The sequence below is a fragment of the Narcine bancroftii genome, chromosome 8, assembly GCF_036971445.1.
Source record: "Narcine bancroftii isolate sNarBan1 chromosome 8, sNarBan1.hap1, whole genome shotgun sequence".
Lineage (NCBI taxonomy): Eukaryota > Metazoa > Chordata > Chondrichthyes > Torpediniformes > Narcinidae > Narcine > Narcine bancroftii.
In genome coordinates, this window is record NC_091476.1 from 38,234,075 (window position 1) to 38,247,189 (window position 13,115).

At 42.4% G+C, this 13,115-nt stretch overlaps 1 protein-coding gene across 6 annotated transcripts in view; it reads right to left on the reverse strand.

The window, feature by feature from the left end:
* LOC138740600 (mitogen-activated protein kinase kinase kinase kinase 4) overlaps positions 1-13,115 on the reverse strand; it is a 270,004-nt gene that overhangs the window by 107,060 nt on the left and 149,829 nt on the right. For 5 of the 6 annotated variants that reach the window (XM_069893469.1, XM_069893466.1, XM_069893468.1 and 2 more), the window contains exons 13-15: positions 9,186-9,356; positions 8,281-8,340; positions 3,276-3,437 (exon numbers count right to left, since the gene is read on the reverse strand). In XM_069893469.1, coding sequence (XP_069749570.1) covers positions 3,276-3,437; positions 8,281-8,340; positions 9,186-9,356 — 393 coding nt within the window. The remainder of the gene's footprint in view (positions 1-3,275; positions 3,438-8,280; positions 8,341-9,185; positions 9,357-13,115) is intronic. The other variant, XM_069893467.1, reaches the window with a different exon arrangement.

The window sequence follows — 13,115 nt, forward strand, 5'->3', positions numbered from 1 at the left end:
AATCTCTAGCTCTGAAAACTGACAAGAACCTTCCTGAGGAGGTTTACCTTTCAAGGACCAAAGCCTGGTGAAGATTCATAAATGCTAAATTCTGTGCACAGTATAAGAATTGTCTGATACTGTTGAACTTGGAGGAATGAGAACTTTTCTGAACTTATATGCTCATTACATACACATGCGCTTAGAATTAGAAGGGGGTTAAGTTAATAGTATTAAGTTAAAGTCTGATCCTGTCTTCATGTTTAAAAATAATTTAAAAGCAACTTTTGTTTAAGAATCCATTTATCTTGGTGAATTTCTATTGCTGCTGGGTTTTGAGGTCCTCTGGGTCCATAACATTTTCAATTCCCCTGGAATATTTCATATCCATGTACCTGTTTAAATGCCTAGAAATGGCTTAATTGTATCACCTCCACAGCTTCCTTGGCAGCTCGTTCCACATAAGCCACTTCCCTCTGTGTGAAAATAAACCTTTTAGGTCCCTTTTAAATCTTTCCTCCCTCACCTTAAAGCTGTCCCCTCTTGTTTTACAGTGCTTAACCTGGGGGAAAAAAGATTGTAACCATTCCTCTCATATATATATATATATAGAGAGAGAGAGAGAGAGAGAGAGAGAGAGAGAGAGAGAGAGAGAGAGGATAGAATTTATCCTGAGATGCATGAATTGAGTGCATTATTTGTACCACAAGTGAGTTGAATTCTGCTTCAACAAATGGTCATGCTGAGTAGCATACACTTCTCTTACTGGTTTCTGTGCTTAGCTTCCAAAAGCGACTCTTAATTAGTCAGTGATGGCATTTCATTATGCCAACTATTGACAATACTCCTTGAATGAACAATGATCTTCCTTGGTCCTCACCAGGAGATTTTCCCTGCTGAAGAATGCTAACAATTTTAATGGTAAATATGATCTTAATGAGGAGCAGACTCTGCAATATTATATTGAAATTATAATCGTGGTGTTGTATCTCATCAAGAAACTCTCTTTATAAATTTGAGCTCAGTAAATATTATGTGGACACTGCAAATTTTCTTTATTAGTAGATAAAATTCAGAGATGAAGTTCGAACCTGTGACACGCTTTGCCTGAATGAGACTCTCATTGCTGGGCAAGGGTAAAGATAAGGTTTGTAAGTATGAGACTGTTACAAATGAATCTGGTTGGAGAGTGGTAAGGTCACTCTGCCACAGAGGGCAGTTGAAGGGAGTGACATAGATGTGTTTGAAGGGGAAGTGGATGGATGCATGACTGCTGAACGACTGAATGAACTGCTCATAGAAACCCTCCGAGGCTCTACTATTAATTAAACAATATTTATTTGTTTTTATAGATGTACTGCAAATGTATAATTTTTTTTGTATGTGTGTTATGTCGAGATGTGTGTTGTGAATGTTTTTACACTGAGGACCAGAGAATGGTGTTTCGTTGGGTTGTAATTTTGCAATCGGACGATAATGAACTTGAACTAAGCTGAGGAATTTTGCAAGTTGAAGGCACTAGGTACCAAATGACGGATGTCTCAAAAAGTGAAGCTTCAGTTCCACTCAATGCGCAGGAAAAGTGCCAGAAACATCTGTTTTTATTATCCCATTTCCCTTTCTCTAATCCACCCTGTGTCCTATTTTACTGCCTCTTCCATGTGCAGGTGGTTGTTTTATGATATAATTTTAAAAAAAAATTTGAGGCACAACACAGTAACTTACCCTCCTGGCCCACAAGACCACACCACCCAAATGCTCCCTTGTGAATAACTACGTCTATGAAATGTGGGAGGAAACCCATGCAGAAGCGAGGAGAATGCACAAACTCCTTGAAATTGAAAGGAATTGCACTGATATTTCAATTCTCCATTCTCACGCCGACATGTCTGTCCATGACCTTACACAAATTTCTCATATTTTGTCAGGGCACTCTCCAGCCAGATATTATTAACTTGACTTCTCTGGTTTCTCTTAACAGCCTCTTCTCTCTCGTTCCCATCCCTCTGTCTCCTTTCTTCCGGCTGCATTCACAGAGCTGCCCCTTTACCCGATCAATTTGCAGCTTTTCTCTCCTTAGCTCCTATCCAGGTCCAACCTTAGCTGTTGACCTGTGCTCCTCCCCCCTCCCCCAACATCTTTATTCAGGTGTCTGCCTGCTCTTTGCTCATACCTTGATGAAGGCCACAGGCCCAATACATTCATTATGTATTTTTGCCACCGATGGATTTTATGGGGCCTGATGAGTTTCTCCAGCAATTATATGTATTGACTGCAATCACAGCTTCTGCAGATGATCTTGTTTCAGCCACACAGATAAAATGAGATGAATTTTGATGCAAACCACAGAGAGTGGGTATCTACCAGTCGGGGTTAGTAGCCTGGTTCTTTGCTGCAGGCACTATACATGAAGCACAAAATTGAAGAAGACAAGCTGTGGCCATTCAACCAATTCTGTCTGCGCTACATATTGAAGATGTCTTTGTCTGTTCTGATTTCTGTATATTCTTGAATCATGACTTGCTGCTTCTTTGCAGAGTCATCAGGGGGAAGCAGGGAATGACAGCCCTCCACATTGATGTAGTTCTGACAGATAAGCAATTCCCTTCTGCTCCATCCACCATTCCTCCCCATACCTGGTCCAAGGTCCAGAATAAAACAGGACCTGGCTGGATGTAAACAAGAGAGATGGAAAAAAAACCTGGAGAAACAGCAATAGAGAAAAGCGCTGGGTGGAGAAATTCAGCAGGTCACACAGCATCCACAGGAAATATAGGCAAACCATTTGCTGGAGGAATTCAGGCAGCGTCCACGCAGAGAAATGGACAGTCAACAATTTGGCTGGAGACCCTTTGTCAAGGCTAAAATGGAAAGAGGAGAGAGCAAGCATAAACAGATTCCATAAGATTGGAGGGGCTAGGATTTTTCCACTGGTGTATAGGAGCCTAAGGAGCGATCTTATACAAAATCATGTTAAGGTCAATAGCCAACATCTTTTACCCAGGGTAGGGGAGTTTGAAACTAGAAGCAGTAGCTTTAAAGTGAGAGGAAAAAAGATTTATAAGGAACCCCAGGGCAATTTATTTCTCACAGAGGGTGGTGAGCACGTGGAATGAGCTACCATTGGGAGGAATTGTGGCATTTAAAAGACATTTAAGGGTTAGGGTGAAATGGGCAAATAGATCAAGCTCAGATTGGCCACTTGGACAAGTTGAGCCAAGGATGTGCTGTGTGCTGTATGACTCGATGAAAGAGATTCCCTGTTCCAATGCTTGCAAATGTGAGAATTGAATTACCTGTAGATCCGTGGGGCTTTTTAGAGCAGAGTTGTGGAGACTTGCTCTGTATCCAGGTGTGGGGTCACAGTGTGCTGGTACAGGGGGCCCAGGACCTGTCTTGCTCAGTTTACTGTGGCACAGAGCTAATCCATCATCCATTTTCTTCTGTCTTTCTTCTCCCTAGGTAGAAGGTAGAGAAAGGTTTCAGCAAGAGTACAACAGTTCTTCCTCCATGTTGACCAGATTCAAGAGCATGTTCTTTCCAATGACTATCAGGCTCTTGAACTTAATTATAGTAATCTTTGACTGCTTCGGCACCAATAGTTAGTGCAGCAGTTAACTCTACACAATTTCAGTGGCGGAGTATGGAGTTTGTACAATTTCCCCGTATGCTCGTGGGTTTCCTCCCACATCCTAAAGGCGGATGGGGTTAGTAGGTTAATTGGTCACATGGGTACTTTTGGGCAGTATGGGCTCATGGGCCAGAAGGGCCTGTTACCATACATATCACTACATTAAAAATTAACATCAAATTAAAACCGCAAAATGGACTAACTGCACGATTATAACACTACTTTTTTTCTTGCACCATGGTAAATGAATATTTATGAACTCTCATTATTGCTTTATAATTTAATTTAAGATAGTTTTTCTGGGGGCATGAAATGTCGGAAAGATATAGTTCCTCCAGCATTTCAGTGTGTTTTTACAACAATCACAGCATCTGCAGCCCTTTACATTAAAGAAATTCTAGTAGTAGCTGGGAGAGTAGGTTATTATGTTGGCACAGCCCTGTGAGCCAAAGGGCCTGTACTGTGCTGTAGATTTCTTTTTCGAGGAAGCCTTGAATTTGGAGAGTTTTTTGACATGTCAAACTCTCAAGGTGTGCATCACAAAGCCCACGAGGCATTAAAAGGCTGGAGAATGAATCGCAGTTGTGTAATCTGAATGGAAGGGCATGGCCCATTAAGATGAGATAAAATGGAGTTTATTGTCACATCAACAATGTACTGATGCACTAAAATAGGTCCAGAAGATCACAGCAACTACAGCAATCCAATGGTATTGGGAGTGGACTGCCTTTTCACAGCAGGTCAGACAGGCATAAAAAAGAGAGAGAAGAGGGGGAAGGGGCAAAAGATGATAAGATGGTTGAAGGTCAGCTGTTGTACCAAATCCTTCATTAATCCAATCAAAAATCAAGGCACCCAAACAGGGTAAATGACCAATCATAATAATGAAAGATCAAGAGACCCGGATGAAAGGCTGAATGGCTGACTCCTGCTTCTATTTTCGATGTTCCCATGCTTTACTTTCTCGCAGCTTTGTAAATGCTTTCCTTTCAAGTTGTTATCCCATTCTCTTTTGAGAATTCCTGGTGAATCAGCCTTCAGCTCCTTTCCAGGGTCTGCATTCCATACCACAGCCACACGGTGTGAACAATAAAAAAATATTCCTCATCTAACGTCTGGCCTTGCGAAGCACTTTCAAACGCTTCACCAAGGCATCCATCCTTGTGGTGCACTTGAACTGATACAGCTCCGTTTCTGTGGCCTTAAACATGAAGGGCTTTCATCCGTTCCATCCTATTCTCTCCTGTCCCTGCCTTTTATATTAATTGTCATCATGTTGCACTCATTTTCTCCCTCTCAATCCCTAGTTCATTTATTTTCTCACCTGACGCTCTGACCACTGTCCTCTTGCCTTGTGACGCTCCTTTTGGAAAGTTTTCTACTTTTGAATTCATTATTAGATGTAACACAACACAATGATTCTGCTGTTTCTATTTGTATCCATCCTTTGCTTGTGTTCTCATTTCACTGAATGTAATGTCCCTTTCACCTCTCCTTCCTTCCATCACTTTTCTCCATCCCTTGACTAATGCAAGGGAGGAACTGAAAGAAATCAGTATCTCTAAGGACATGGGGAAATTGATGGGATTGAAGGCAGATAAATCCCAAGGGCCTGATAATCTACATCCTAGGGTACTTAAGGAAGTGGCCATTCAGATAGCAGATGCTTTAAGAATTATTTTCCAGAACTCAATAGACTCAGGATCAGTACCCATGGATTGGAGAGTAGCTAATGTTACCCCACTATTTAAAAAGGGGGGTAGAGAAAAAGCGGGGAATTATAGGCTGGTGAGCCTTACATCAGTAGAGGGCAAAATGATGGAATCCATTATTAAGGATGTAATAGCGGAGCATATGACTGGCAGAGAAGGGATCGGACGGAGTCAACATGGATTTACAAAAGGTAAATCGTGCTTGACAAATCTATTGGAATTCTTTGAGATGGTGACAGGTAAAATAGATGGGGAGAGCCAGTGGATGTGGTGTACCTGGACTTCCAAAAGGCCTTCGATAAGGTCCCGCATAAACTACTGTCTTCCAAAATCAAGGTTCATGGGATTGGGGGCAAAGTATTGATGTGGATTGAGAACTGGCTGGCAGGTAGAAGACAGAGAGTTGGGATAAATGGCTCGTTTTCTGAGTGGCAGGCGGTGACCAGTGGGGTGCCACAGGGATCTGTACTGGGACCCCAGCTGTTCACAATTTACATTAATGATCTGGATGAGGGGATTGGATGTACTATCTCCAAATTTGCAGATGACACTAAGCTAGGAGGGGTTGTGCGCACAGAAGAGGGGGGGTCAGGAAGCTCCAGTGTGATTTGGATAAATTGAGGGACTGGGCAGATACATGGCAAATGCACTACAATGTGGATAAATGTGAGGTTTTCCACTTTGGTAAAACAAACCGGAGGGCAGATTACTATTTGAATGGCAATAGATTAAGAGATGGGGAAGTGCAGAGAGACCTAGGGGTACTTGTACACCAGTCTCTGAAGGTGAGCATGCAGGTACAGCAGGCGGTTATAAAGGCAAATGGTATGTAGGCCTTCATATCAAGAGGGTTTGAGTATAGGAACAAGGATACCTTACTGCAGCTGTACAGGGCCTTGGTGAGACCCCACCTGGAGTATTGTGTGCAGTTTTGGTCACCTTATCTAAGGAAGGATGTTCTTGCAATGGAGGGAGTGCAGATGCGATTCACCAGGCTGATACCTGGAATGGCAGGAATGACTTATGAGGAAAGATTGCACAAATTGGGATTGTACTCGCTGGAGTTTAGAAGATTGAGAGGGGATCTTATAGAGACCTATAAAATTCTGGCAGGACTGGACTGAATGGATGCAGATGGGATGTTTCCAATGATGGGAAAATCCAGAACCCGGGGCCAGGGTTTGAGGATAATAGGCAAACCATTTAGGACCGAGATGAGGAGGAATTTCTATACCCAGAGGGTGGTGAATCTGTGGAATTCATCGCCACAGAGAGCAGTAGAGGCAGGTTCATTAAATATATTTAAGAGGGAATTAGATATATTTCTTCAGTATAAGGGTATTAAAGGTTACGGAGAGAAGGCGGGGACGGGGTACTGAACTTTAAGATCAGCCATGATCTCGTTGAATGGCGGTGCAGGCTCGAAGGGTCGAATGACCTACTCCTGCTCCTATCTTCTATGTTTCTATGACCCTTGTTTTATCTCAAACTTCATTATCTCAAGAGTAAAAGCACAGAAGGGCTGGAACTCAGCAAGTGTCTCAATGCCCATAGGAGTTAAAGATAAATAACCGATGTTTCGGGCCTGAGACCTACCTTGACGAAGGACTCAGGCCCAAAACTTCGGTTATGCATCTCTCCCTCATATGGATGCTGTGAGACCTGCTGAGTTTCAGCAATTCTGTGTTTTTACTACAATTGCAGTGTCTGCAGATTTTGGTGTTAATGAAGAGTTCCAGCCTTAAATATTGATAATCCTTTTTCTCTCATTGATTCCTCTAACCTTTTTCTGTTTTTACTGTTTATCTCTATTCCCAACTACATTAATCAATCAAACTATTAAAAGCACATTGATCTGGTGTATTGATGGTTTAGAAACTGAAAAAGCTTGAAACAATCAGTTGGTCAGGTAACATCTTGGAGTGTAAAACAGACTAAATTTTGTCTGATATATTAACTCTTCCTCTTTCTACAGATGTTGTCTGACTTTACTTAGTCCAGTTTCTTTTTCATTTCAGCATCGTAATTGTTATCATTTTTCATGAACTCTGTTTAGTTGCCCAACCCGTGAAGCATTTCTCATGTTTGTTGTTTGAACTCTGACCTCTCTCATGTGCAAATGAAGACAATCTGGGATAACTCTATTCCAATCAATGGGATCGTTCGTCATCTCCTTTTGTTGCATTCTGCCAGATAAACATTAGAAAATATCTTTTCATTACTGGTACAGCATGGAAACTGTCCCCTCTGCTCATTGTCTGCACCCATCCCACCCTGATCCAGTTCATTCTCTCCTGACTCTTATCCGTTCCGCATGGATTCTACCTCTTGTCAGGCCCCAAGCCTGATGTGAGAGGAGCATCTGCAGTAATCTGATGTGGTGTCACATACATAAGACATCAGGAGTAGGAGTCAGCCATCTGGCCTGTCAAGCCTGCTCTGCCACTCAAAAAGGTCATGGCTGTGGACTAGGCTCCACCTGCTTGTCTTTTCCCCATAACCTTTAATGCCTCTATGATGCAAAAAATCTATTTAACCTTATCTAGCATGAAATGAGGCAGCCACAACTCTTCCTTGCAGAATTCCATCGATTCACTACTCTCTGGGAAAAGCAGTTCCTCCTCATCAATACCCCAAATCAATTCCCTGAATCTTGAAGTACCTCGGTTCTAATCTCACCTACCAGAGGAAACAACTTTCTCTGCTTCTATCTTATCTACCCTTTCATAACTTTATAAGCCGGTCATTCATCTGAATTCCAGCAAATATAGTCCCAATGTGCAAACCCCACAAAGAGCACCAGAGGTCAGGACCAAACCTGTGACATCCGAGGTATGAGGAAGCAGCTCTACAAAGGGCACAGTTATAGGGACTTTCTCCTATGCATTAAGACCCCAGTCACGGCCAGAGGGCAGAGTGAGGAGATACCAGTCGAATCAGAAATCTGTGCTTCCATACCTGCTGTCGAGGAACATCCTTTGCTTTTCCATTCATCCAAGACTCTGAAAGATCACCTGCCTGTGGATAGGCAACATTGACATAAATCCACTCAAAGTGGATGAACAAATGCACTAAATGGTTTGTGGGAGCAGGTTCAATCTCACTGAGGATAATATTTGACATGAGGAATCCTGATTTTGCATGCCTATGGTTTGGGCACTTGGGATGGTATCTGGGAGCCAAATTGAATCTTCTGCACAATTATTTCACGATTAGGTTGGTGATTGGGAGTGTCATTAGGCAGGCATGGTGAGGGTGCGCTGGCAGAATAGGAGGGTGTGAAGTCAGGGCTCAACACTGAGTTGGACTCAATGCTGGCATTTCATAGCTCAGTCCTTATTAAGTTTGAACATGTGCACTGGATCCAAACTGGCCGATGTGTTATCTACCTTACAAACTACTTGTCTGGAATCAACTTTAAGGTGTGGTAGAAATATATCTGCTGAGAACTATTTAAGAAAGCCAGCTATTGGCCAACAGCTCAGCATGGACAGGAAGGGCAAGGTGGGGGCCTGTTTCGGTGTGGTGAACTTGTGTGTCACCATTGGACATTTATAACAGTACCTCAACAAAGAAGCTGAATCAAATCACTGGAGGAACTCAGTGAGAGACACTACATCAGTGGAGGGAAATGGAGAGTCTATTTATCTGCAAGACTCAATGAAGGGTTTTCGACCTAAAACCTGGATTTTCCGTTTCCCATTGAACTCCCCCAGCATTTGTTTTGTTTTGCTCCAGATTCCAGCATCTGAACTCTCCTTGTCCTTTGGCATTGCCACTTTGCTTCAGTCGCAGTCCTCAGTCGGTGTGCGCGTAACAGTGCTCCTCGCGCGGTGCGAGCAAGTTCAGGTTCTCAAACATACCTGCTTTTTGTCAGCTTTCCTTTTCCCTTCCACTATCTTCCACTTTTCCTCCTCTGCCCACTTCCTTTCCTCTTCTCCTCTGTTTCTCTGTTCTTTTCTGTGCTTTTCCTTCACCTCGGGCTTCTTTACATTTTCCTGATGCTTTCGTTGTTCCTCTTCCCTTTTATGGTGCTGTGGAAGTCAGTGGAAAGACAACAATGGTCTGAGAACATGAGGTCAGTGACATTTAGCCAGTCTATTCATCAGCAAGGCTGGTAAACTAGTGGGACTACACCTTGGGCACTGGAACATGAGTAATTTCATCATTACTCTGTGGTGATACGACCAACATCTCTGTACCTGCAGGAAGACCACCTAAGGGCTGACTCCACCTTCGCCGGCTGTCAATCAGTCAGCCCGAATATAGACCTGAGCCAGTCACACAGGAGCCACTGAACCATGAACTGGTGTTCAGAGTTTTATCTGAATAAAGCCTGTTGTACAGTCTTTGAGTTTTGTGCTTGTTCGCTGCTACCTCAGCACATCATAATTTATTCAGTTAAAAGTCTGAACACTGGTTCATGCTTTGGTGGCTCCCATCTGACTGGCTCAGGAGGGGTTGGCTCCAGTCTATATTCGGGTCGGCTGATTGACAGCCGGCCAGGTGGAGTCAGCCCTTAGGTGCAAGTACAGAGATTGCCCCCTGAAGTAGGTAGGTGGTCATATCACCACATAGTCAACACATGTTCCAGAGCCCAAGGTGGTTTTCCAGTCTTGCAGATAAATAGACTGACTTTAAAACTCTATGGTTGAATCCACAGCAGTGATGACCAGGATGGATTCAAGATAATTTATTCTGTCCATTGGAAGCCTTTGTCCAAAAGCCAAATTATCTCAAGAATGGTTGATTGGAACCTGGAAATCAGAAGAGCCTGAGAGTACAGCAATGGTATATAGAAATGAATAAATGTATTCCATTAGAAAAAAATAACATATAATTTTAAAAAAATGTCACAGTATTCGAACAAATTTGGGAACTGTACATGGAACACAGCAGAGAGGGCCTACCGTGGACCTCCACCCCCTAAAATGACAGAATGAGAAGATGATGAAATGACTGACCCAGTGTGTAAAAGTAGATGACACGATTTTCTTGTTTATTTTCATTGTGTGATGACATTGTTTAATGGGTTTAATGTATTGTATATGTTGAACGTTTAGTGGGTGGGAGGGGGTTGGGAAGGAGGGAGGGAAGGAAGGGGGGAAAAGGGGAGAAAATGACACAGTGTATATTCAAGATGGAAATGTTTGTGTGTATTTTGGTTAATATGGTTCATAGTGTGAAAAATTTAAAACCATTTAAAAAAAGAATGGTTGATTGGCAATTCTCTATTACCCGTTGTGTGTAAATGAGTGGTAATATTTGATGAAAACAAGTGGAACTGGGATTGGTGCATGATGCGTGCAAGCGGACGGACAATGGGATCACTCAGGGTGTGTCTTTCCATGCTGTACCCCTCCACTGTCTAGCTCTGTGTTAGTAAAGGGCAGTAAAATTGTAAAATCTGCCGATGCTGGGGTCGAGTACAAAAGTGCAGGAGAAACTCAGCAGGTCACGCAACATCCACAGGAACTGAGTTCAGAGAAAAGAAGCTCACTGCATATAACTGGCTTGGAAAGCTCTTCCTTTGGCAAAGAGGTCAGTGGAGCAAAGCTTACTGCTCCAAACAAGAAGACACTGGGTTTCAGTGGTCAAAGTTGGGATGCCCCGATTTGGTACATGGAAATCTACATCCGATTCTTCAGTCCACGTTAAGGAGCTCACCTCATCAGCAACACCATCACAAGGCTTTATGGTTTGTAAAGAGGGCATTAAATTGCACAAAAGTGTAACTTCATGCAAACAGTCTAGAAGCATCAGAGCTTAATCTGTCATGATGGACAGAGGGCAAAACCCAGAGCTCGTGCAGTTCGGAAATCAATCTGAAGATCCAAAACCATGAAGGGTAAAGGTAACGAGGAATCCTATCATTAATATTGAGATACAAGTACGATATACCTTTGTCATTATCTTAGACTAAGCCCTCTTATCTCCCATTACAGTTGAATCTGGGGTGCAATTGCTTCTGGATAATAGTGGAATTTTTTTGGATAATATAAAAACAACCAGATCCAAGCAAATTTTTGATTTTAATCTGATCCACAAAACATAATCCTCCTACCTTTTAAAAATGCATTAAATTATCTTTTGAAGCTTCATGCTATCTTCTTCAATGGTGTTTTGAAATGACAAGTTTTATTTAGATATTTTTTTATTAATGAGGAGTGGGAATCATCGTTAATTCCAATATTTAGTGCCTATCTTCTGTTATCCCTAAACTAAGGAGAAAGTTGAAGTCAACCACTTGTTTTAGGAAATCTCAGTAAGGATGCCAGAAGAATAATGATAAAGCAGGTTGTGATAATCTGGAGATTTATGACAGCTTTTCCAAATACAAGTTAAACAGAAAAGTCTGCAGATGTTGTGATTGAAACACTTACTGTTCTGTCTGGCCACTCTCCAACGAGACGGCATTAACATCAACTTCTAGTTTCTGTTATACCCTCTCTGGAGTTTCTCTCGTTCCTGTCCCTGTCTCTTTCGTCCAGTTCTCCACCCCCACCCCTTCCGTCTCTGTTCAGAGAGCTGCCCCATCCCACTATAACTTTTCAGGTTTTTTTGTTCTCTCCCAGCCTCCTGTTGGCTGCCCTCCTCTCCATGCCCCTTCACTCCCTCTTCTCCTTTACACCTCGCAATAATTTATTCAGGCGCCTGTCTGCTTTTTGCTCATACCTTGATGTAGGGCTCAGGCCCAAATCTTCCCATAAATGCAGTGTGACCTGTTGAGTTTCTCCAGCACTTTCATTTATTGCGTTACTAATGCAAGAATTTTGTTTAAATTCCCCAGTGATTTTGCTGAGATTAAAACACATGTCCTGAATCTAGAACTCTTGATATTTGCCAGTCACACGTGTTATCGATCTGAAACAAGGCTGAGAATTTGGGCTGGCATGGTTATTGTAGCGGTTAGTGAGATGCTATTATAGCGCTAGTGATCCAGGTTCAAATCTGGTACTGTCACAAAGGAGTTTGTATGTTCTCTCCGTGTCTGCGTGGATTTCTTCTGGATGCTCTGGTTTGTAGGTTAATTGAGTTTATGTCAATTTTTTTAAAAATTAAACATTTTAAAAATAATTTAAAACTGTGACACTAGTGAATGCAGAGCCACTACCCCTTGCTGCCCATGTTGTTGAATAATCTTGGTGGAGACAAGATTTGTTGTGCTAGGGTACACAATGACCTGGCACAGCTGAAATCCAAGATCATAAACAGAGATGCATGTTTGCAAAGATGCAGCGTGACCTGCTGAGTTTCTCCAGCACATCTGTAAGTTCCTCAGTGTGTCACTGCACTCAATTTTCTTGTGTTACCCTCTGCTTCAGTCTAATGGTCAAGTGCTGTCATTCTTGCTCATATCTGAATGCCAATGACAAGGCCAGGCACCCACTGAAGGGACCAACCTATGAGAAACTGGAGGGACTCAGCATGGAGAGATGCCAGTCAATGATTCGGATTGAGATCCTGTACAGAGAGGTACTGTACTGAGTTCCTCCAGCTTCTCTTCGATTACACCTGCAGTTTCTTGCATTGACTGACAAAAGAGACATCTGCATCACGTGGCAGCCAGTTGGACTTGCAGTGCATTGCCATACAACAGCAACTCCTCACCACAGACAAACCTGTCCCATCATTCACAACTCCCCCTCACAACCACGAAAAGAATTCTTCATAACATTTTGTGATTCATGTCCGGAGAGATTGTAGACTCCTGTATTGTTTAATTTCTAAAAGAGGCAAATTATAAGGCATCACGTCTAAGAAAAAAAATGATGAATTAAAATTAAAAAAAA